At 64.6% G+C, this 23,361-nt stretch overlaps 7 protein-coding genes across 7 annotated transcripts; 5 read left to right on the top strand and 2 right to left on the bottom strand.

The window, feature by feature from the left end:
* Positions 1–3,170: 3,170 nt before the first annotated feature.
* Positions 3,171–5,344, top strand: EMIHUDRAFT_204183 (hypothetical protein; the record flags this gene model as incomplete). The annotated part of the gene is made up of 4 exons (XM_005780725.1): positions 3,171–3,868; positions 3,951–4,047; positions 4,306–4,872; positions 5,099–5,344. The coding sequence occupies 4 exons, from the start codon at positions 3,171–3,173 to the stop codon at positions 5,342–5,344; spliced, it is 1,608 nt and encodes a 535-aa protein (XP_005780782.1).
* Positions 5,345–5,798: 454 nt separating this feature from the next.
* Positions 5,799–8,760, top strand: EMIHUDRAFT_426871 (arginine-tRNA ligase; the record flags this gene model as incomplete). The annotated part of the gene is made up of 12 exons (XM_005780724.1): positions 5,799–6,219; positions 6,437–6,480; positions 6,551–6,590; positions 6,662–6,738; positions 6,813–6,911; positions 7,021–7,077; positions 7,171–7,213; positions 7,308–7,357; positions 7,497–7,760; positions 7,924–8,052; positions 8,139–8,623; positions 8,679–8,760. 12 exons carry the CDS (start codon positions 5,799–5,801, stop codon positions 8,758–8,760), a joined length of 1,791 nt encoding a protein of 596 aa, XP_005780781.1.
* Positions 8,761–12,133: 3,373 nt separating this feature from the next.
* On the top strand, positions 12,134–12,934 carry EMIHUDRAFT_353391 (hypothetical protein). Its single transcript, XM_005780723.1, has 2 exons — positions 12,134–12,649; positions 12,689–12,934. The coding sequence occupies exon 1, from the start codon at positions 12,138–12,140 to the stop codon at positions 12,501–12,503; it is 366 nt and encodes a 121-aa protein (XP_005780780.1). The 5' UTR covers positions 12,134–12,137; the 3' UTR covers positions 12,504–12,649; positions 12,689–12,934.
* Positions 12,935–13,296: 362 nt separating this feature from the next.
* Positions 13,297–13,665, top strand: EMIHUDRAFT_204180 (hypothetical protein; the record flags this gene model as incomplete). The annotated part of the gene is made up of 3 exons (XM_005780722.1): positions 13,297–13,365; positions 13,397–13,457; positions 13,529–13,665. 3 exons carry the CDS (start codon positions 13,297–13,299, stop codon positions 13,663–13,665), a joined length of 267 nt encoding a protein of 88 aa, XP_005780779.1.
* Positions 13,666–14,212: 547 nt separating this feature from the next.
* Positions 14,213–14,833, bottom strand: EMIHUDRAFT_204179 (hypothetical protein; the record flags this gene model as incomplete). The annotated part of the gene is made up of 2 exons (XM_005780721.1): positions 14,213–14,658; positions 14,749–14,833. The coding sequence occupies 2 exons, from the start codon at positions 14,831–14,833 to the stop codon at positions 14,213–14,215; spliced, it is 531 nt and encodes a 176-aa protein (XP_005780778.1).
* A 4,374-nt stretch (positions 14,834–19,207) lies between these two features.
* On the top strand, positions 19,208–21,991 carry ARG1 (arginase 1; the record flags this gene model as incomplete). Its single annotated transcript, XM_005780979.1, has 12 exons — positions 19,208–19,366; positions 19,686–19,724; positions 20,036–20,098; positions 20,206–20,290; positions 20,371–20,418; positions 20,486–20,525; positions 20,591–20,627; positions 20,699–20,773; positions 20,922–20,958; positions 21,032–21,112; positions 21,310–21,402; positions 21,467–21,991. The coding sequence occupies 12 exons, from the start codon at positions 19,208–19,210 to the stop codon at positions 21,589–21,591; spliced, it is 882 nt and encodes a 293-aa protein (XP_005781036.1). The 3' UTR covers positions 21,592–21,991.
* EMIHUDRAFT_434746 (heat shock protein-like protein DnaJ) lies at positions 21,946–22,937 on the bottom strand. Its single transcript, XM_005780720.1, has 2 exons — positions 22,433–22,937; positions 21,946–22,375 (listed from the first exon to the last, which is right to left on the bottom strand). Exons 1-2 carry the CDS (start codon positions 22,898–22,900, stop codon positions 22,166–22,168), a joined length of 678 nt encoding a protein of 225 aa, XP_005780777.1. The 5' UTR covers positions 22,901–22,937; the 3' UTR covers positions 21,946–22,165.
* Between the last annotated feature and the right edge of the window lie 424 nt (positions 22,938–23,361).

Genomic DNA, 23,361 nt, shown 5'->3' with positions numbered 1-23,361 from the left:
GGAATCCCAGCCCCCCCCTTTTTTTGTCCGGGGGGGTTGCTCTCTTTGCATTTGCCCCCTTTGGCGCCCACGGAGGGGGCTTTCCCCAATGGGGGGGGCTACGAAATATGGGTTGGGTTCCCACCCCCGTTTTTTTGTGTTTTTTTTGGTCCCCCGGGCAGCGGGGGAGGCAATTAGGCCGATTTTTTTTCTTCCCCACCGCCCCCCTTTTGGCCACTTTAGCCCCCTCCTCATTTTACCCCCCCCCCCCCCCCCCGGATGCAACAGGTCCGAGCCGACCCACCCTCGTAGGAGGCGCGCGCCGCGCCCTGTTCTCTCCACTCCCATATGCGCCACCAGCGTTTCTTGACTGCTCCCACTACCTTCCCTGAGGAAGCTACCTGCTGTGACAAGAACAGTCTCGCTACGTGCTGCCTCCACACCACTGGCCCTCATCGCGACAGTGCACCAGAACTTAGCGTGACACTGGGGGGTACGGTGGTATGTCACGCACGCGAGATTGCAATCTCCCCGTCGTTCGGCTCCTGTGTGAGTAGGGACCTCGCACGCTCCCTACCTCACCAACCCCACTCCCACCCCATGCAGGACCACTGCTCGCTTTCCTCGCTCTACCCTCTTCCTCACCCACTTCCTCTCCCCCCATGCCCCCTCCTTGTGTGGGATCGAGTTTGCCCCTCGTCCGAGGGGCGAGCTCGCCGTGCGCCGCCTGATCTTTCCCCTCTCCCCTCCCATATGCCCTCCGCCTCGACACCATCGGCGTGCCCAACGCCGCCCCTCCTGCGCCTCGACCTCCTCCCTCCTCCCCTCTCCTGTCGCCTCACTACTTGCGAGACTGCAGGGCTGACCTCCTCGTGGGGCTGACCTCCAGGCAGTGCAGTAGGGTTCCGACCTACTCCCCCCCCCTCTCCTCCTCTCCTTCCCCCTACCTCTCCCCGCATGCGCCCTCCCTCACCAACCCTTCGCCTGCCCCGTGCAGGGACCGTCACCCGCTCCTCTATCCTTCCCCTTCAGCTCATCCGTCATTGCTCCGCCGCGCCTCGCCGAGGTAACGCCGAAGCTAAAAAAAGAAACCTTTCCTAGCGGTCTCGTCTTAGTTCTGGCAGCGTCGGCGCCGACCTGCTCCCGCGCTGGCCACGCATCATCGCGAGCAATCGCGTAACGGGAGGCTCGCTGGGTTTTGTGGCTTTTTGCGCGGCTTTTTTGGATTCTCCCGCCTTCCCACTACTCTCTTGGGTTTTTTTACTTTTACCCCCCCACCCCCTCCACACCACCGCCACCTACCTACCTATTGCGGGGCCCTCTGGGGCGGTCAAAACCGGACCTACCTACCTATTGCATGGGGTCTAACCGTAGGGAACAGACCCCCTATCTGGCTAGGAGCCGGAACCCAGTGTGAACTCCGCTCTTTCCTACCTTGGCTCTCATGCCCTTCTTTTGGGACATATGTGCCTTGGAGGAGGGGCGCGGTGCTCTTCTTTGGAGCTCCCGTCCCCTCCGAGAGCCTCGGTGGTGTCAGAGGGATGGTGGTGGGTGGTTTTTCTCGTTGTCTGGTGGCTTGGAGGTTGGAGCCTGACGGTGAAGCCTCACTGAGAAGGCGCGTGGTAGCTTGTTCGGAGGTACCGACTCTTCGACTGTGAAACCGCCTCTCGCGCTGTGGGCGCGCTTCTTCTCCTCTCGGCTAGTCACTCGCGCTGGTTCACTCCCGGAAAAGGATCCCTAGCCACTAACTGACGCAGTATGGCTGCAGGGACAAGCACGGAGGCGATGATGACCGAGCATCACCGTTTGCCGCACTGCCTGTGCCGTGCAACGCTGCATTCCAAGAGCACAGCGGGGCCGGAAGAGAGCAAGTGCATGCAGTGTTTGGTTCCGGTGTGCAGTGCTTTGGTCCAGTCATCTACCAGGCCCTCTGCACATCAATGGACAATGCTCGGCAAGGAGCTGTCTACTGGTGTCGTCAACATGGGACTAGGGGAGCCCGGACCTCAACCTCCTACGTGCCAGCCGAGGTCTTGCCCGTGCCAGAAGGCTACGTCCCGTCCACAAAATAGATGAGAGTGCGCAGCAAGAAAAGTGGGGCTCGCGTATCGGTGGCGAACACCATGGAGCAGGGCTTTGGCATCTATACTCCACGCTGGCGGCTCCTTTGCGCTTTGGCAAGCTGCTGCTTGCTGCAGCGACGGCGGAGATTAGGCTGCGGCTCATCCGAGTGCAGGTGGTTGATCCCGGCCATCTACGCCTCCCTGACCTACGAGCATAAGTGTCTTTCCTCCCCCTCGCACACAGGATTGACGCTGCTCTCGGCGCTCGCTCCCTCCTCGTCGCCGCGAGAGGACCAGGCGTGCCGCGCGCCGCGGGGGCTCTGCAGACAGCCAGACGGCTCCGCGAGGTCGGACCGACTTTTTTCAGACTGGACTATTCTGGGTACCAAGGGTATGTGCTGCTAGATCTCACTGAGCTGAGCTCATATCTGCCCTTGGTACCCTGTTTTGAGTTCGGGAATGCCTCCGGTACCCTGTTTCCGTGTACGGAGGGCCGTGTCCAGACGCGCATGACGTCGGCCGGGACCCCCCGTGCGGGGGCCTTCCGACAAAGTTGCATCGTGGGAGACTGGTTGGGGTGCACGAAGCGGTTCAGCACCTAAAATGCGGTATGTGCACATATGACCCACCATCCATTTGCCTAGCATTCCTTCGAGTCCTGCTCCGCCAGGCGAGCGGCAGCCGAATCATCAGCGCGAGGTTTCTTTCCTCTTACTTGAGCACTTGAGCACTTGATAGGGTCGATTCCGCATGGTACGGGACCCCTCCGATCGTCTCGCCCTCCCTCACTGGCACAACACTGGTGTGTTCATAGGTAAATATTTCCGTCCCGACTCTTCTTTGTCCGTATTCACACCGGTTGCATCAGGACGATTGCTGCAGCACGTAGACGGGAGGAGATGGCTTGATAGTGTCGCGCAGCTCCATCTCTCTACCCCTCGAAAAAAAAAGCTGATAGTATCGTCTGTGTCAGCTTTCCTAGCAAGCCTCTGTTTCCTTTTCGTCCGCCGTGTCACACGCAGCGTGTGAGCTTCGGCTCGCTGCCTGCCTTGAACCAAACCCGCCCCCAGGGGCGGGGCCGCCCCGGAGGGTCAACTCTTTTTGGCTCGGAAAGAAACACGTCGGCACATGGTGCGGCCCTCCGCCTCCGTCTACACCTACCTCCCCGAGCCGCCTGGCTGGCGCGCCCACCCGCCCGGGCGGCTCCCCTCGGACGCGACCGACCCCTGCTGGTCGCTCGACCCCGCCCCGCCGGCGGAGGGCTCGCGGCCCCTCGCCATCGTCGAGGTCGTCGACTACGACCTCTTTGTGCTGGGCACCTCCCGCGTGATCGAGCTCGACCCCGTCGGCGTGCTCGCCGAGCGGCTGGGCGACGAGGCGGTTCAGCGGGTGCGGCGCGCGCTGCGAGAGTCGCGCACGTACCCCTCCTTGTCCGATCTGAGCGACGCGCTCCTCTTGGCCATCTTTGGCGAGCGCGGCCCGAGCGGCTGGCTGTTTGAGGCGATTGTGTCGCCGCACGTGTACGCGACGCGCACGCTGTGGGACACGCGGCTGCTCGGCCGGAGGAAGCAGCTCAAGACGTACCGCGGCCGGGAGGTCGAGCTCGACACCTCGCCCGACCTCGCCTGCTGCAACATGGACGTGCTGCACCCCGTCTCGCGCCCGCTGTCCGACGCCCGCAGGCACTGGACGGTGCGGATCTGCCAGATCACGCCCCTCGTCCGGAAGGAGCTGACGGACGGCGAGGCCAAGGCCATGCTGCAGCGGCTCCTCGACCAGGCGCGCCGGCGCGCCCCCCATTCCACAACCCCCCCACCTCTCTCTAAGTGCTTGCCCGCGCCGCCCTAGGAGAGGCGGGACCCGAGCAGGCTCGCCGTCGGCCACAGACGGCGGGGCCACGGTGACCAGGCGGCGTCGAAGCCAGCTCGGCTCGGCGGCGACGCACAGCCCGAGCGCGACCGCGGCAGCGGCGCTCCGCCCTCCCGCGACGGCGCGAGTGGGAGCGGTCCGGGCGGGCGCGAGGGGGCGGGCAGCGGCGGGTGCGAGGGAGCGGGCAGCGGCGGAGGCGGTGGCGGGGGGGCAGTGGGAGCCGACCCAACCCTGCTGCGGGTCCTCGAGCTGCTCGAGCGGCGGGACGCGCTCCGCTCGCGGCGCGAGTGGGCGGAGGCTCGATGACATCTCCCTATCATCGAGCCTCCGCCCATCTATGACGCGTCCATGACACGTCCACGACACGTCCGCACAGGCGGACCGGATCAAGGAGGAGCTCGTCGCCCTCCACGTGCGGCTGGACGACCGCAATAAGAAGTACAGCATCAGGCCGCCCCGCGGCAGCAGCAGCAGCGCGCCGTCCTGGGGAGCGGCCCCGAGCCTCGGCGCCGACGCATTGCGAGCCAAACCACGCAAGAAGCCTCGCACCGCCACCCTGCAGGTCGGCCGCGTGGTGTTTCTGCGCCCCGGCCGCCTGCCTGGGGGGGCGAGCCCGCACCAGCCGCACCTCATCCTCGAGGAGACGTGGCCGCTCCGGGGGGATCGCGGCTGCAGGACGACCCGCCACTTCCGCCTCCAGCCCCAGCCGTCGGGCGAGCCCTTCCTCCTCGAGGAGGATGCGGTGACCGCACTGCACAACGGCTTCCGCGACGCGTGGCTGGCGATGGAGGCGGCGGGGCACGCCTCGCAGCGGGAGGCCCTGCTCCGCGCCCTCTCGTGGTATTGTGACGAGAATGCTTGGCGGCCGCCCTTGGACTGCATCCGCCAGCTCCTCCACTCGGGCGCGGTCAGCAAGGAGCAGGCGCTCGAGCTCGCGGCCGAGATGCGGGCGCTGACAGGCGTGGGAGGCGAAGGGAGGGGCAGATGCGGAGGATTGCCGCCGCCAGGAAGCGGCGGCGCGGGGAGACGAGGCCCGCATGGAGCAGCCGGCGGCGAGCGCGGGCGGCGAGGCCGGGTGCATCCCGCACGGCGTGGTGCTGCACAGCGGGTGCGCGGCAGGCAGCGGCGGCTCGTTCGTTACCGCCCCGACAGCAGCGACGGTCGGCAGCGCCGGGTCGGGATCCAAGCGCAATTGGGTTGCGGACGCCAACAGCGTCGGTTCAGAGATTGCGCGGCACCACCGCGCGGAGCGCAGGCAGCGCGAGGCTGCTGCGCCGGGGGCGGTGGTGGTGCCGGCGTCGCATCGGGCCGCGGTGCTGGAGGGCCTCCGCCGCGTGCTTGGAAAGGAGGGCGGCGACCCGGAGGAGTGGTGGGAGAGGAATGGAACAGGAGGGCCGTTCCCTTTTGAGGTGGAGCTGGCGGGGCCTCTATGACGCTTGAGGCTTGAGACATGAGCTAACGGCAAAGCAGGTGAGCGTGCTGGTTGAAATACAAAGCAGGTGCGTTTTTGTCGGCAATGTGTCGCCATTCTCGTCGGCACATTACGCCAGCGCAGCCTTTGCCCTTGCCTGTGCAGCAAATTTGGAAGAAAAACACACGTCTGAGCCGCTCCCGGCGTCGCGCAAAGGAGGCGGTCCTACTAGCTACTTCGACGTGGCACGTGCAGGCGCCGCACCGCCACAAGAAGACTTGTACCCTACGTCTCAAGGACACAAAAATCTCTCCATGTTGCTCGCTGGAATGCTCGTGGCAGTGGTGCCTCGTGGCAATGTCGCGCTTCGTGCCGTTCGCAGCGCTGGCGGTCCACGCCTCGCAACGTCGATGACTGCCGCTGCCGCAGGCTCCTCTGCGGCGCCCGCAGCGGCAGAGGACGAGACGCTGGACCTGATGGCGCAGCTGCACGAGCGGCTGCAGGCGGCCATGGGCTCCGCGTTTGGCGGGTCTTACGCCTCCAGCGATCCAATGCTCGCCGTGGCCACGAAGCGCGAGTTTGGCGACTTTCAGTGCAACGCGGCGCTTGCCCTGGCCAAGCCGCTCGGGATGAAGCCGCGCGATGCGGCGGCGAAGCTGGTGGAAGCGCTCGAGGTGTCCGACCTCTGCGAGGCGCCCGAGGTGGCCGGGCCGGGCTTCCTCAACCTGAGGCTGCGCAACGCGCTCCTCGAGCAGCAGCTGGCAGTCATGGCGGCGGACGCCTCTGGCCGCTGCGCCGTCCCGCGAGCAGCGGAGCCGCTGCGCACCGTGGTAGACTACTCGTCGCCGAACATCGCAAAGGAGATGCACGTCGGCCACCTCCGATCCACCATCATCGGTGCACACACCACTCCCCGCCCGCCATTCCCGCCACTCACCGCTCTCGCCCACCGCCCACCCACCGACCACCGCCGTCCGTCCACCGCCCACCGCCTACCGCCCGCCGCCCGCATACCGCCGCCCGCCGCCCGCCGCCCGCTGAATCGCCGAATCGCCGTGGTGCTCGACGGCGGCCCTCTCTCCACTCCTCCGCCCCGCGCGCCTCCTCCTCGCAGGCGACACGCTCGCGCGGCTGCTCGAGCTGCGAGGCCACCCCGTGGTGCCGGCCTCTGCACTTCACGGGCACTGGGGTGTGAAGAGCGTCTCTTCACGGGTCGAGGTGTGAACAGGTGCGGCTCAACCACGTGGGAGACTGGGGGACGCAGTTCGGCAGCCCCTCCCCCACGGCCGGGCTGCGAGGAGGGAGGCGTCACTTCAACTACCGCACGCACCGCCTTCAGGCATGCTCATCACTCACCTGCGGCAGACGGCGCCAGAGGTGGCGTCCGGTGCAGCGGAGGCGGAGCTGTCTGATTTGGCGCCTGCCCCTCGCCCCGGCCTGGCCTCGCCCTGCCCGACCGACGCGGTGACGCCGCTCTCTCCTCGCGCCAGGTCGCCTTCTACAAGGCCGCCAAGGCGCGCTTCGACGCGGAGGAGGACTTCGCCGCCGCCTCGCGCAGAGAGGTTGTCGCGCTGCAGAGCGGCGATGAGGCGCCGCTGGACTTGCGCCGCTCGCCCTTCAGCTGCACCCCCCCCCTCACGCCCCTCCTCGTACCTCCATATTCGAGTCCATGGTCTCTTCTCTTCTGCAACCCTCCAGGCGTCGCTCGCCGCGTGGCGATCGCTCTGCGCCACCTCCGAGGCAGCCTTCTCCAAGGCGCCTTCCTCGCTTCACCTGCCTCGCCGCACCTGCCTCGCCGCACCTGCCTCCTCGCACTTCGCCCCCCCCCCTCGCCCCCCCTTCCGGCAGGTGTACTCTGCGCTGCGAGTCGACGAGCGGCTCGTCACGCGCGGTGTGTTCTCCTTCCACAGCCTGCTAGAAGCTCCTCTCACCCCCGCTTCTACAGCCCCCCGTCCTCTCTTCTACAGCCCCCCATCCTCTCGCAGGGGAGTCCTTTTACAACCCGCGCCTCCCCTCGGTCCTCGAGGACCTCGAGGCGGGCCGCCGCTCGAGTGGGGCACGCGGAGACCCTTAAGCTCACCCTGTGCGGCGAGGCTGCCCCCCGCAGGCGGGCGGAGTACAATACGAATGTGAACCTGATGATGATTGTACACACCGTGGCACTGTCCCCGCAGGCGGGCGGGCTGCTGCAGGAGTCGGACGGCGCTCGCTGCGTCTTCCTCGAAGGGTACACGAACCGCGACGGCGAGCCGTTGCCCGTCATCGTCCAAAAGTCGGACGGCGGCTTCATGTACTCGACGACCGACTTGGCGGCCATCCGCCAGCGGGTGGCGGACGAGGAGGCGAGGCGCGTCCTCTACGTCACCGACGCCGGCCAGGCCCTCCACTTCCAGCAGGTCTTCGAGATCGCGCGGCGGGCCGGATTCGCGCCCGATTCGGTCGCCCGCCCGCCCCCCTTCTCCCCCCCCTCTCCTCGCCACCCCCCAGCCCCGCCCCTGGACGGGGTTGCACCCCCCTCTCCTCGTCCGCCTGCAGGCCTCGCTTTTACTAACCCGAACCCGGACCCGGACCCGAACCCCTAACCCTCTCCCCGGACGCCAGGTCTCGCTCGAGCACGTCCCCTTCGGGCTCGTCCAGGGCGAGGACGGCAAGAAGTTCAAGACGCGCTCCGGCGAGACGGTCAAGCTCGCCGACCTGCTCGACGAGGCGCTGCGCCGCGCGCGCGCCGACGTCGAGGCGCTGCTCCGGGCGGAGGGGGCACACGCCCACGACACGTCCACGACACGTCCACGACACGTCCACGCCCCGTCCCGCAGGCGCGGCTCGAGGCGGAGGGGCGCGAGGAGGGGGAGGAGTTCGTGGCGCGCGTGGCGGCCGCCGTCGGCATCGGCGCCGTCAAGTACGCCGACTTGGCCATGAACCGGCAGTCAAACTACCGCTTCTCCTTCGACAAGATGCTCTCCCTCACGGGCAACACCGCGCCCTACATGCTCTACGCCTACGCGCGCGTCCGCGGCATCCAGCGCCGCGCCGCCGCCGCCGCCTCGCTCGACGCGCCGGCCGCCGACTCGGCCGCCGGCTTCGTGCTGCGCGAGCCGGCCGAGGTGAACTTGGCGCGGCAGCTGCTGCGGCTGGGCCAGGTGGTGTCCGACGTAGAGCGCGACCTCCTGCCGTCCAAGCTGTGCGAGTACATCTTCGAGCTCGCGGGAGACTTCAACCGCTTCTACGAGGCGCACCTGCCCAGCTCGCCCCCCGCGCCAGCCCTTCTCCGCCCCCTCAACGCCGCGCCGCGACGTGCGCTGTGCGCAGGCTTGCCCCGTCCTCGGCGCGCCGACGGCGGAGGTGACCGCCTCGAGACTCGCGCTGTGCGAGCTCACCGCCGCCGTCCTCGCCCTCAACTTGCGAATTCTCGGCATCGAGCCCCTCGAGCGCATCTAGCGCGGTCGACGCCATCGCCCCTGTGCGACGTGACCGTGATATTCCCGTCCGCGATGGAGACAAAAGGCGGTTTACCTTGTAGTCCACAGACCACACGTCCCCCTTCGATCAGTGCGCTGACTGACGCGGACCGATCTTCTCGTTCACTCCACTCCATCTAGAAACGCGTGGACTACTTTTACGCCCCCCACAGCAAATCGGTTTTTGCTAGTGCGATTTCCCACCGAGGTCAAGCGAAAAATCAAAGAGATATATTGACCGCGCAAGATAAAGGGGGACTAAGGGCTCTGCCCGCAAGGCGCCCGCGTCGCAGACGCGGTACTCAGCTTCGTAACCCGTGAAAACAAAAGCAGGACCGTGGCTCCCAAATACGACAATATCGGTTCAAGTTTGGCTACCTCCATAACATGGGCGATCCAGCGCTTCCTTCGATTGGACGGACGGATATGATCGGGGAAAAGCGCATCGCGACATCTCTGGGGTCACCATATGCCGGACCGGCATAAGACATACCGGCTTACGCTCACGCCTGCGACCGAGGCGGCGCTGCTGCGGCTGAAGGAGTGCGGAGAGAACAAGCAGCTGCTATCCCGTTGCGCGCTGTGGTGCAGCGGCGATGCCCTTGAGGCGCTCATCGTGCTCCAGAAGCTGCGCTATCCGTACCAGGTGGGCCAAGCTGGTGAGTGGGGTGAATGCATCTTGCCGGGGCCGTGGCAGGCGATCGAGTTCGACGACGTTCAGTGGCGAGCGGTTGCTGTGATGCAGGGCGCATGGGTCCGTGACTGGACGCAACAGGGCAGGCGCACTGACCTCACCGCACAGGCCGAGCCGCTTCTCCCACCACTTCCCCCGCTTCAACCGCCGGGTCAGCAGCAGCCGGGTGATACGGTTCCTCTACCCGACCCAGCCGCGCTGCATCCCACACCGCAGCCGCCCCCGATGCCATGGGTGCCACGAGAAAGTTTTACGTGCGCCGGGCTCACCGACAAACCGCCAAGATTCTGGAGATCACTGGCCGATGCTATGCCCGCGCTGACGACACAGCCACGATTCAATGAGAGTGCCGAGGCACAGGCAGAACGGCTACAGCTGCCTCTCCTAGACCCACGCAACGCTGACCACGACAACCACAAGTGGTCAGCGCAGCCGCCGGTCAAACGCGTGTGCTATCAATCAATGCGGCCGTGCGAATGGAAGCAGACGTGGTACACCGATGCATTCCAGTGGGTTGAGTACAAAACTGAGCTGGTGCGCTTCTTACATGCACTGCGTTGCATTGTCGATGGTACCACCGAGTACCTGGACGTCGAGTTTGCGCCTGAGATGTGGCGCTTGAGGGGCGGCGGCGTCAACTGCTACCCGTGCAAAAACGCGCGGGCGCGAGAGGAGTTTGACGAAGACCCGTGTGAGCTATGCGGTGCCGGGATGGAGGAGCCGTGCCAAGAGCACTGTGTCATTCCAAGGGCCGCACGCAATTGGTGGACTGCGTACGAGGCAGAGCTGAGCGGACAATGGCCGGCGTGGTGGAGCTCAGGCGGACTATCGGATTATTGGATTCCCCGCCGCGGCTGGTGCGTTGCACAGCGTACTCTACTGCGTGTGAAGCTGCTGCTGGCTCGCATGGTGCTCAACCGTGGCGACTCGCTGGCCATGCGATGCCTCATTCTCGCTGGCACGCCCCCTACTCCCAAGTTTGCGGACCAGCACAAACCGCCACTCCACCAACGACTGCTGCACTTCCGCGGTGTGATCCACTTCAGCAATTACGATGGTGCAGCAAAGGAGCTGGAGAGCATGCAGACGTCGACGTTGTATCCTGAACGTCGCAACATGGACATCAGCGAGATTGCAGCCAAGTACGGGATAGCCTATGGCCCGCAGCCATTGCACTACATCATTGAGTCGAGCACGTTCAGCCGCAACCTGCTTGGTCACTCGCTCTCGCCATGCGACTTTAGCTATGATCTGACTGTGGGTGGCGAATTTACTGATCACCTCTGCCGACGCCAGGATGGCATGTTTGATCCGGGCGAAGTGGGTGACCAGGATCGGCGCGGCGAGGGGGTAGGTTCGAATTCGCCGCGCAACATTTCACCCCCACAGGACCCCGCCCACCCCCCCTCATGGTCCCACCTAGTACCCCAATGAGCCTTCGCACCCCCTCCTTGCGCAGTGTCCCCCACTATGTGTCGCCGTTATCGGGGCACGCTATCCTGTGTAGTCAGGGCAAGTGGGGGCGGGGGGCACTCCCATCTCTCCTGTGTACGGGTGGTGACTGTCTCTAGTCTCGGAGGGGGGCTTGAAGCTAAGAATATTTTATTTCTTATCCCTAGTGAGCTCCGCGAGGGGTGGGTGAGGCTGGGTCGAGACGCGTGCCACGACTGAGCACTGCGTGCGCTCCGCCGCGCGGCGCCGCGTTGCGGCACCTCGCCCCGCCTCCCACGCGAACGCGTGCGCCCTCCCCGGCCCTCGCCACTCGTTTGCACGGGACGGAGAGGATACTTCGCGCCCTGGTTCCGTGCTGTAGAGCCTACTGTACACTTGATGCAAAGCTTTCCGACGTCATTTTGTTCGCCGCTCCGCGCTCGGCGCCCGCCGCCGCGCGCGCCCGCGCGCCACCCCTTTTGCGCAGCAACCCCTTAAATTTCATGGCCCTCCAAATTCGGGTCGGAGCGTAGCGGAGTGGGCCCCGAGTTTGAAAACGGCGACGGACGCTTGCGTCCTAGCCGCCAACAACGCCTCCCCGGCGCAGAGGGGCCCCCGGAGGGACGCTCAACCGCTCCACGCCACGCCGCTTGCGGCGGTCCTATTCCACGCTCGCGGGGGCCGGTTCTTACAGTGGGTTGCGGGCATTAAGAAAACGTACCATTAAGAAACCCTACCAAGCGATTTCCGCAAAAATCTAAGAAACCACGGCGCGCCGCAGGCGCGGCCCCGAGAAAAGGCCAGACACGAGTGTGAACGGGAGGCCCAGCTCAAAACTTCTCTTCGCCTGCGGCGCGCGCACTTGTCACTTTCCAAGTCTGCGGTGTTCTGAGTGGATGGAGTGAATGGAGGCGTGTGTGCGTCTTCCCGTCATCCAGACAGAGAGCCGACTCGGCGGCAGACTCTGGCATCGCCCTCGCGGACCGCAGCTTACCTCTTACCTAAAAATCCTTCGGGCCGGCGCTCTGGCTTGAGTGCCCCGGCCGGAGCTAAGAAACCACGGCGTGGGGTGGATGAGGGCTGTGGAAAGGCTTAGAAACGGCGGCGTGCCGCGGAATCCTGTTTTCTTAATGCCCGCAACCCACTGTATTTCCATTTCGTGCACAAAGAGCACACAAAGGTGGCACCCTCGGCCAGCTGAAGCTCTCGACTCGTCGACCGAACTCTCGACGATGCCGACCTCAAACCACCAGCGCCAGGAACGACGTGCCGCGGCTCGCCGCGCATCTGTTGCGACCGACGACGTGCCCGACGCCGTCCCGCGGCCGCAAGGAAGAGGCCCGCGCAACCACTTCTGGGACCCGCGGCCGCCGGGCGTGTGGCGGCACAACGAGTCGAACGAACCGTACCAGAGCAGAGCGGCGCGTCTCGCGAGCGCCCGCAGCCGCCACGCCGCCGCCGTCCGCGGCCGACGGTGGTCGCGAATCAACGCGGCGCGGTGCACCGCTGCGCCTGTCCTTGCGCGCCGCTGGACGTCGGCCGAGAAGACCGCTTCCCTCTGGGGACCCGGCTCCGCGAAGATCGCGCGCGCGTCGTGAGTGGCGGCGCGCGCGCGATCTCTGTTCCCGGGCACGCCGGTCGCAGTGGCATGGGATCCCAGGCTCAAAAGCGCTCAACAGCGAGCTGCTCCTCCTCCTGCCGCCGCTCCGCTCACCGAGACAACTCGGTGCCGCCGTTCTCGCCGCCGCCGCCGCCGCTGCCGCCTCCGCCGCCTCCGCCGCCGCCGCCGCCGCCGCCGCCGCCTCGCGCCTTGCCTCCGTCACCGCCGCCCTCCATCTCGCAGCGGCGCGTCCCTCTGATGGCGCGGGCTCCTCGCTCGTTGGCGCCTCGCGCCCTCGCCGCCGCCCCCCCTCTCGCCGCCGCTCCGCTCGTGGCCGCCCCATCCCCTGTCAATCCCGCCGCCTCCCCTGCCAATCCCCCGCACCACCGCCGCCACCGCCTCGCGCGTTTAGCGGGCCTTTAAGCTTAGCCTTAGGAATCCTCTAAATAGGAGGACAGCCTATAAAGAAAAGAAACGCAATGCATTCCAAGTGCTCCAAGTGCAATGTCGAAGGTGCCACCTTTATCAACCACAAAAAAGGCCCGCGCGTGCTGCGCGGGCCCGGCGAGCGACTAGCGAGCCAACCTGCTAGTCGTTCAAAAAAATCGCAGTATTCTCGACGCGTCGAGATCCAAAACTCGACGCGGCCCACTCCCAAGCCCAAATCTGGCCAGAGCCCCATTCCTACCAACCGTCGGCTTTCGCCGCTTCCGTTTCCTTGAGCACCCTCCCGTGGCTCCGAGGTCGGAAGAGTGTCGGGTTGCCCCGCCCGCCTAGCCTGCTCACCATGTATGGCGCCCGGCTTCCAGCTGTCCAACGAGATCATCAAACTGGCGCCGCGTGCAGCGGAAGTTGGCCAGGTAGGTCGAATCGTCTCCCTTCAGCACGTAGTTCCAGATCGTGCTGCAGCTCCAGCCGCCCTCAGTCCGGTGGAACTGGCGGCGGGGCGGAGGTGGAGGTCGAGTCTCTGACTCCAGCTGCACCGCTGCGAGCACCAGAGCGCCGGACAGCCGGCTCGTGCAGGGCCAGTGTCCGCCCTCGCGGCTGTGTCGAGGCAGCTCGACTCCCGAGGCGCGGCCTTTCAGGATGCCACGTGCGCCGACCGTCGCATGTGTCCAATGTGCAACGCGGCGGCGCGACAGTCACGGGACGACCGATGAAGCCAAACAAGCAACAAAACTCGCTCTTGCAGAGCAGGGTTTTTACCGGTTTCCTGTGGGCGTTGCCTGAAATACCTCCGAGAAACCCTTCGGGTCGCTCCTCATCGCAAACCCTGTCAGCAGAGTCCTCCTACGGGAATGTACGTTAGCTTATTACTGGGAGAAAAGTGCGATCTGACAGGCCAACCAAGCAGATTTTGTATACCGACGAGGCAAGGCGACCTTTCTGGTTGTGGCTGCAGCGTCAGCGGTGGTTGACTGGTTGTGGACGGCGGCAGCGGTTTCTGCTGCGGCGTGTGAGAGATTTTCAATACCAAACAACTCTAACACTCACACGTCATTTGGGGCCTGGAGCCCCTGTTTTGTGTAGTTTATGGTGGTTTAGAGTTTGCGGGGGGGGGACGGCTTTGGGCGGTCGAATTCAATTTGGGGGGCTTATACGGTTTTGGGGATCCTGCCGACGCGCTACAGTTGTAGTCCCACTGCACGCAAAATGGACACCGCAACGGGAGGGCACTCGCAGCAGGCGGGGCCGAATCCTGCAGCCTTAGTCGTGGCCCGATCCGGCGGCATGCCACGGGTAGGCGCGTTGAGGCTTGCCGCCTCCTCTGCGCCAACGCGGCCTGTGCCGCAGCTTGCGTTTGCTGCCAGACAAGAGGAGGAGCAGAGCCGTTTGGCGATAGGGCCAGGCAATCGCATTCGCCCCGTGGGCGTTGCGCACCCGAGCAATACCCAGGTCGAGGTTGCTGCGCCTCTTGGCGCAGTGACGCAGCATCGCACGCTTGTTGCGGGCGATGGAGCATCGACGGCAGCTGGAATCCTGGCTCTTCCGGATGCGGGTCCGGCGGCATTTGCGGCGGTGTCTTTGCAGCTGCGAGCGCAGCGCGGTCAGATACCGTCGGCCGCCGAATGGCGCACAATGCCGCAGCTGCGGCTGGAGTGGTGGCTGTGTCGGCATTGCAAAGACGTTGTCAACCACAACTCGGCCACGTCCTGCAGCAGATGCGCGTCGAGCGTCAGGGAGATGACGCCATATGCAAGTCCAGCCGAGGTCGCAGCCCTCTCAGCCAACGCACAGCGCACCGCGTATGGTCGGAGACTCAAAAGTGTGCAGGGAAAAGAGCAGCCTGTCGCTCTGGCTGTTGCGCAGACGCCGGGCACAAGGCATCTGCGTCAGCGGCTCGCGTCGACTCGTCGGACGAGGACGACGATTATCTGCCTCCTTCCTTGGCCCTCAGTCGACGACCGCCGGCACCAGCACAGGCCCCAACAAGTCGGGCCGACTCGTCACGTACACCTATGCGCGGCACACCCAACCGCCGATTGCGCACTCTTGTAGAGCGTGCGGTCGACGCAGGTGCTCACTTGCACCTCGAAACGATCGTCCGCAACAAAATAAAATGGAGCTGCACACGCCATCCTCGTCGATCTCCTTGCTGGCTTTTCGCCTCATAATCGTGAGCGGGTGGTCGCGGGGCGGTTGCGAGGGGCTAAGCCTGGCTAGCCAGGTCCGCCTGGGCGCCTCCAGTCTTGCTTTTGCGGTGACCATTCTTCTTTTGGTTGGCAGAGGTGTTTGCGTGCGGTCTGTCAGTTGCTGCTGATAGCCGGTTTTCGCCTCATAATCGTGAGCGGGTGGTCGAGGGTCGGTTGCGAGGGGCTAAGCCTGGCTAGCCAGGTCCGCCTGGGCGCCTCCAGTCTTGCTTTTGCGGTGACCATTCTTCTTTTGGTTGGCAGAGGTGTTTGCGTGCGGTCTGTCAGTTGCTGCTGATAGCCGGTTTTCGCCTCATAATCGTGAGCGGGTGGTCGAGGGTCGGTTGCGAGGGGCTAAGCCTGGCTAGCCAGGTCCGCCTGGGCGCCTCCAGTCTTGCTTTTGCGGTGACCATTCTTCTTTTGGTTGGCAGAGGTGTTTGCGTGCGGTCTGTCAGTTGCTGCTGATAGCCGGTTTTCGCCTCATAATCGTGAGCGGGTGGTCGAGGGTCGGTTGCGAGGGGCTCAGCCTGGCTAGCCAGGTCCGCCTGGGCGCCTCCAGTCTTGCTTTTGCGGTGACCATTCTTCTTTTGGTTGGCAGAGGTGTTTTCGTGCGGTCTGTCAGTTGCTGCTGATAGCCGGTTTTCGACTCATAATCGCGAGCGGATGGTCGCGGGGCGGTTGCGAGGGGCTCAGCCTGGCTAGCCAGGTCCGCCTGGGCGCCTCCAGTCTTGCTTTTGCGGTGACCATTCTTCTTTTGGTTGGCAGAGGTGTTTGCGTGCGGTCTGTCAGTTGCTGCTGATAGCCGGTTTTCGCCTCATAATCGTGAGCGGGTGGTCGAGGGTCGGTTGCGAGGGGCTCAGCCTGGCTAGCCAGGTCCGCCTGGGCGCTTTGAGTCATCCGCACTGCAATAATAATCTCTCGCGAGGGATCTGATCACCGCCCGTGAGTCGCTGCTTTGCTTGAACCGTTTTTGGCCGTTCGTCTATCGCGACAATTTGGGAGGCGCTTGGAGCAAGCCGCTCTCTTGCGTTGGTACCTTAGGTAGATGAACAAGGGCATTGGTACAGCTGAGGGCCTCCTGTGGTGTATGTCAACACAATAAACTTTGTCTCCGGCTGTTGGAGCTCCTGGCGTATGATCGGGCAGAAGGCGTTGAGCGCCTGCTAAGTACATGTACATGTCGTGTTGTTGTCCTGATGACGTTGACTTCTTGCGACACTTGTCTTGTTTCCTTTTACGTCTCGCCGTGTCCGAATATACTGAAACCAAATTCGGTAGTTTTCTTCTAGCTGCCCGTAGTAACTGCAGCAGCAATGATAGTCGGCGATGCAGTTTGTGTGCTCGAGAGCTACCCCGGTCCTTACAAAGGCCGACGAGGGCAGATTGTCAAAGTAGACTCTGGTCGGACCAATAGCTTGCGCGTCCAGTTTGACGACTCGGAGGCAGCTTGGTTTCCGCCGGAAGCGGTGGAGTCAGTGTCGCAAGATGGCAACGGTTTGTCACAGTCGCAGAGGCTCACCCTGGACAAGGTGCCAGACGTTGAGCGCGAAAGTGTGCTTGCTGTCTCCAAGTTCCGAGTTATTGACAAGGAAAGCAACTGGATTGGGATGCCCGTTGTGGTCGTCGACACCGATGCACTTGCGCACACCGCTTCCGTCCGCCTGGAGGTAGGTGGCAGTGCTGTGCGATCGGTTGCATGGAAGCACCTCGAGGTCGTATCTTCCTCGTCTGCGAATGTAGCGGGTACGGTTGCCGCTGCCAGAGAGGTCGCAGCTGCCGCCAAGTTCAAACCGAACGACTATGTGAGCATCCTGCGTACGTGTCCAACTCCGCATCCCGGTGTTCACCTCGTTCGGGAGTGGCGAGGCGAGACAAACGGGGTTGACCATTATCTCATTGGGATACAACACCATGGAGATGTTGTTGTGTCCGAGACGTTCCTTGTTGCGGCGAAGCCATGCGTCGCCGAGCGCCCTAGTACAGCTTTGGCGGTCCCAACGCATCGTCCAAACGGCCAACCGTACACGCCCGGCCAGATTGCGGCCTTCAAGTCTATCCTCGAGCAACGCTCGAATATCGAGCTCAGCGGTCCACCCGGCTCTGGCAAGACCGAGGTGTACTGTGTCGGGGTGTCAGTCATTCAGGCGGCCAAGGAGGTTGTACTCGTGGCCACGCTGAGCAACGAAATTGTTGTGCACTCGCACAAGCAGCTCAAGCGGCACGGAGTTATCAACGCCGAGGCAATCTGCGGCACCTACACAAAGAAGTTTTGGGCAACGCTTGGCGAGGAGTGGTCGTGGGACAACGTCCCAAAGATTGTGGCCGAGATCACCACGAGCCCAAAGTGCCGGACGGTGTGCAACGACATACGCCAGGCGTCGGTGATTGTTTTTGAGGAGGACGAGAACACACTGCCGCACTTCAAAGACATCTTGCTCACCGTCATTTCCAGGGTTTGCGGCTACACGGGACCTGAGCCAGGTGCCAACAAGCAGTACATCTTTGTGCGCGACCAGCGCCAGCTCGGTGGCATCGAGGTCGTTGACGGCAACGGTCGCAACGTCAACAACGTCGGTCTGCTCCCGGGTGGTGTTATGGCTGGCGGCGGGCAAGCCAAGGAGTCGCTCTGCTTCGAGTCGCAGTCTACGCAGAAGTTCTACCCGGGTCAGCCTGTCACGGTCTCACCTCGCCATTTTGGTGACGACGGCCGCTCGCCTGAAGAGGGGACGGTGCTTCGCTACTGCTCTTTGCGCAGCAAGTTCGTTGCCATCATGCCAAGTGCGCGACAAGAGGGGCTTCGCGGTTTCGGTAGCGAGGAGCTGGTTAAGGTGGAGTACGTGTGCGGGGCGCACCTGCAGGCACGCAGCGGACAGGAGGCCAACTTCGAGGACCACCACCTCTCGGGCACGCACCGCGTGGCATTTGCGCCGTATGATGAGAATCGACGGCCCGCAGATCAGGATGCAAACGCGCTGTGGCATCGCTGCATGGACCTAATGCACCGTGGCGATACCGACAATGTTTACACGCGTGAGCTCTTTGCGCGGCTGCAGGACGTGGGCACTCGCTTCTTCGACGAGGTGTCTGGGCGTCCCGACTGGTATGAGACGACAAAGTTCGGGTTTCTCCTCAACAAGAGCCTCGAGGAGTTTGCGACGCGAGAGCACGTCGCAAAGTACCGAGTCGAGGAACGCTGGTCCACTATCGATGGGGCTGGCGTTGTTCACTCCCACTACGCCACCAAGGTAGATGAGAACGGGGTGCCGATACCTGTCGGCGCACAAGACTGGGACGGGCCGTCGACGGTGCACGTGGCCGGTGTTGTGCTGGGGCTGGGCAGCCTTGGGGCCGGCGGAGACCGCCGTCTAGCGGTCGCACTAGTCGGATATCGTTGTTCAACCTGTTTGTTCAACGGTTGTTCAACCATACTTTGAGCCTTAATTATTAATTCGGGTTTGGGTCTCTGAGGTCGATACTAGCGTCTGTAACTTGCCACAAGCATGCTTTACAAAAGTCCTGCCGAGCGGGACTCGCAGAACGGCCGTCCGCGCGCGCTGTGAACAGCGCCGTGGTTGAACACTGTTCAACGTCGTTGAACACGTGACGGTCCAGTAACCGTGTGTGTGTGTGTGTGGGGGGGGGGGGTCGACTATGAGGCGACGCGGCAGCAAAGGTGACTTGCAGCATCCGTTGCCCCGGTACAAATCACCGGCAGCACAACGATGGTTAACAAGCTGACCACCGTGATCGACCACAAATGACTGGGGGCCAACCTGAAATGGCCGAGAATTCGCGCGCGTTTGCAGGTTTCTCTCCGGCCGGGGTGTCCGAGCTAACACTTCAGAACATGTCGGACAATGGACAGCGAGACGTCGCGGAGCTGGAGGAGCTCACGCGCCGCATCAAGGCTCTGGCTCGGAACACGCCCGACGACACAGTGCTGCAGACCTCGCTCATGGCCGCCGCGACGATGCTCACCAAGGGCGCAGCTCGTGCGCTCGGCCGCGACCTCTCGCCAGTCGGACGGAGGCCGAGCACGGCCTTCAAGGGGTCGCTGTCTGCGCTCCGCTCCATGCGCACCATCCGATTCATCGGCGCTCCCTTTTGCGAGGGGCAGAACCTCGACGGCGCCGACCTCGGCCCGACTGCGCTTCGCGAGGCGGGCCTGCAGCCGCTCGCAGAGATGCTCGGCTGGTCGTGGGAGGACGCGGGCGACCTCGACTTCGCGGCCGAGTTCGAGCGGCTCGGTTTCGAGGTGTCCGCACCGCACCACCACCCCGTCGAGCTGTACCGCGAGTGGGTTGGCGACTCTGGCATGCGAGACACGCCTCGGCGCGGCTGCAGCCGAGCTGTGAAGGCAGCCTCTTCACAGATTGAGGCGTGAACAGGCAAGACAACTTCTCGACGTGGGTGCGGAGGCGCAAGGGCATCGCCCCGGGCACGCTGCGCCGCACCGTGTCCCACCAGAATCCGCTCGAGGCGCTCGAGCAAGAGGCGGAGTCCGCTTCTCGGGACCGACGTGAAACTACTTGGAACCGACTCCCCCACAGGCGCTCGAGGAAGAGGCGGAGCCGCCGCCGAAGGAGGAGGTTGTCAACGCGCCTCTCATCGGCGCCGGGGCGCGCCGCTCTCCTGACGGGCGTCCCTCCTCCCCTGCGTGGAAGTGTCCATGAAGCCTCCGCGAAGCTTCCTGCAGGCGCGTCATCCAGATGATATTATTATCTTATTAGAAGCTTCCTGCAGGTGCGTCTCGTAGTGTAGTATGTTACATTATGCGGAGCCTGCAGGTGCGTCTCGTGTACGAGTCCGTCCTCGCCTCCGCCGCCGCAGGACGCTTCGCACTCACATGCACATGCGGCGGGGACCACTTTCAATTTAATTAATTAATTAATTAAACGCAGGACGCTTCGCACTCACTTGCGGCGGGGACCACTCCATCGCGGCGGGCTCGATCTGCGCGCTGCACAAGGCGCGACTCTCGCCCTCGCCCTCGCCCTCGCCCTCGCCCTCACCCTGACCCTCGCCCTGACCCTCGCCCTGACCCTGCCCTGCTGCCCTGCTGCCCTCCAGGTGTACCCCGACCTCGGCGTCATCTGGATCGACGCGCACGCCGACGCGAACACGCCACGCACCTCCCCCTCGGCGCACTACCACGGCACGCCCACACCCCGCCCGCCCTGCGACCCCCCCCCCCCCCCTACGCACACACACTGAGCGCCGCGTGTGCGCGAGCAGGCATGCCGGCCGCACACCTGCTCGGCTGGTTCGACAACGGGATCGACGGCGCCTAGCGGCTCGCTGCCGCCCGCGCGAGAGGGGCTGTGCCACACTGTTTGGGCGTTGCTCGCAGGCTTCGAGTGGTTCGAGCCCGGCTGCCTTAGCGAGAACCGGCGGGCAGAGGGGTGCGGCAGAGGCGACCGCTGCCTCGTGCGCTGATGTCGCTCTTCCAGTCTAGGCTCGCGTACATCGGTCTGCGCGACATCGACGCCGAGGAGAGGCCGCGAGAGGAGGGGGGGGCGCGGGGAGGGGGCGGGCTCGTGAGGCAAGGCACACAGCAGCGTAGGAGGGGCGGATGCTCCGCGCATCGAACGTGCACGTCTTCACCATGCGCGAGGTGGACAAGCACGGCATCGCTAAGGCGACCCCCCACGCACACACACACCCTCCCCCCCCCCCCTTCCCCCACACCCCTCTCCCTCCCCCACCGCCGCCGCTCCCTCTCTAGCGCCGCCCGCCCCACGGCTCGACGGACACGCCTCACACGCGCCTCCCTCTCCCCCTCGCAGGTGATGGAGATGGCTCTGAGCGCGATCGATCCCAACGGCCTCCCTCCCCCTTGCCTCTCGCCCCCCGCACCCGCCTCGCAACAAGACCTCTTCCTCGCACCACCCGCCAGGCTTCCGCCCCCTCCACCTCTCGCTCGACATCGACGCCGTCGACCCGCACTTCGCGCCCGGCACCGGCACCGCCGCGCGAGGTGCAGCCGAGACGCAGCCGAGAGGCAGCCGAGAGGCAGCCGAGAGGCAGCCGAGCTCCACTTCATTGCCATCGTCGTAGTCGCTTGCTGCTCAGTCGTAGTCGCAGCTACTCAGTCTGAGTCGCGAGCTGCTCAGTCGGCCTCTCCTACCGCGAGATCCACTAACAGTTAATCATTGATAATTGATCACTGCCCAGGCGGCCTCTCCTACCGCGAGATCCACTATATCGCCGAGGAGATGGCCGAGACGCGCCGGCTAGTGGGCATGGACTTGGTCGAGATCAACCCAGGCGCCGCCTCTTTCCCTGCTGCGGAGAGGCGAGCCGAGATGAGCCGAGGCTGGCCCGCGAGTAGGGCTCGACGAGGCGCCGCAGCGCTCCTCGATGCACGGGGACGACCCCAACCTGAAGCCCTGCTCGCCGACCGTCCAGCTCGGCGTCGAGGTCGCCCTCTCCGCCCTCGGCAAGCGGATCATGTGAGGGGCTGCCCACCAGAGGGCTGCCCACCAGAGGCTTGCCCACCGGAGTGCCTGCTCGACCGGGCCCTCCTCGACCCGGCCCTCACGGAAGGGGAACCTCCTCCTCGCGAAGCTTCTTTAAGCTTGGAGAAGCCGCACTCTCTCTCTCTCTGCTCCCACACGCCAGCCACCGCCCAACCGGCGGCAGACACTCCCCCGCATATATTAGTCCGCAACGGCTGCCGCCACCAACGACTGCCCGCTCCTAGGGAGAGGCCCGCCCTGGTGCGCGTCACACTGCGTGCGACGCCTGTCCGTTTGCCCCGCCACCTAGAGGCGGTCCTACACTGACACTCTCTTCTCTTATTGCGCATACGAGATTGGTCCCCCGTTCCGCTTTTGGACGAATACGATAACCGTACGGAGCTTTTCCTTTAACTGGCACACACACACCTCTGGGACGCCAGTCGCCACGACCGGGGTGCGCCACCGCGAGCGACCCCGGCGGGCGCCGGCGCCGCCGCCGCGCGGCGCGCTCCAGAGAGAGAGACAGAGTGACGGAGTTACGTTACACGTTCGAGTCTCGACGCCTTCGGTCACCCGTTCCCGCTCGAGGCTCTGCGCCGCCGCTCCGCGTCCGCCATGTGCTTCGCCTCGAGCAGGTGCGCCTCCTCCCTGAGCCAGCCAAAGTGAGTCGAGTAGACGAGGTGGTAGACCACGTACAGCGCGCCTGCGTAGAGGAGCACAGAGCCCATCGAGCGGCCCTCTGACCCGACGCCAGCGCCGCCGCCCTGCGCGCCTGCACGCTCGCGACGCCCTCCGCTCGCGGTGAAGCCTCCCGCGCCGCGAGCGTGCCTGTGCAGCTCCCGCGCGTACGCAGACTGCCGCGCCTCCCGCTCCGCCCCGTAGTGCGCGGCGTCCCACTCCGCGTGGTCAAAGTTGTCGGACGGTCCGCGCGGGCGGGCGGTACGACGCGCAGACTCGCCCGCCCTCGCTCGCCGGCTATCGCCTGCGGCGCCTGCCGATGCAGCCGCGCCCGCTCCACCCGCGCCCTGCGCCGCTTCGAGCAGCGCCTGCGAGTACGCGCTGGTGATGCGCTTGAAGAGATCGGCGTCGCCGGGTCCGGCCACGTCCGGGTGGTGCCGCAAGGCCAGCCGACGGTAGGCCGCCTTGATGTCGGCGGCAGAGGCGCCCGGGCGCACGCCGAGCAGCGCATACGCCTCGCCCGCAGCCATCGTCGATGAACTCCTCCGCTGGCACGCCCAGTCGCTGCGCCGCGTACGCAGCCGCAGCATGGCCGCCGCACGAACGCGGCCGGCGTGAGCACTCATCTCCAGCACTCGTTGTGCGAGCAAGCTTGCCGCTTCTCGGGCCGGAGAGGCTCGGCTGGCTGCTCGTTCTTCTTGCACAGCCTTGTCATGAGAAGAAAATACGGCGGAGGCGCTATGCGCTGGTCTGTGAGAATCACACCCACACAGCACCCTTCGGTATTTTTATATTTAGCAATATGAGCCGCCGTCCCCACTCGAACTCGAGTCCGCCTCCACGGCGGGGACGGAGGCGACACCTCCGTCCCCACCGCCATTGGTTCGAGCGGCGAGCCTAGGTAGAGCGGGGACGGAGACGTGACACAAAAACGAGAGACGTGGAAAAGCGTGCTTGTGAGTGGAAGCCACAAGCGCGCTGGCTCCGTTTGTTTTTATATGAGGGTGTTTTCCTGTGAGTATGTTTTCTTTGAACCCTTTCTTAAATTGGGTAACGAACCCCTGTCACTCCGTAAGTGCTCAACAGA

Source organism: Emiliania huxleyi, assembly GCF_000372725.1.
Source record: "Emiliania huxleyi CCMP1516 chromosome Unknown EMIHUscaffold_21, whole genome shotgun sequence".
Classification (NCBI taxonomy): Eukaryota; Haptophyta; order Isochrysidales; family Noelaerhabdaceae; genus Emiliania; species Emiliania huxleyi.
Note: the sequence above shows the minus strand (reverse complement) of the source record. Positions and strands in the feature narration are given on the sequence as shown.

What these genes read in the sequence shown, in the direction of transcription:
- EMIHUDRAFT_353391 (XM_005780723.1), top strand. Translation starts at nt 12,138, where the DNA reads ATGCCGACCTCAAACCACCAGCGCCAGGAACGACGTGCCGCGGCTCGC.
- EMIHUDRAFT_434746 (XM_005780720.1), bottom strand. Translation starts at nt 22,900, where the DNA reads ATGAGTGCTCACGCCGGCCGCGTTCGTGCGGCGGCCATGCTGCGGCTG. An exon ending in AGTCTGCGTACGCGCGGGAG is followed by an intron (nt 22,376 to 22,432) that starts CTGCACAGGCAC and finishes GGGCGTCGCGAG; the next exon opens with CGTGCAGGCGCGCAGGGCGG.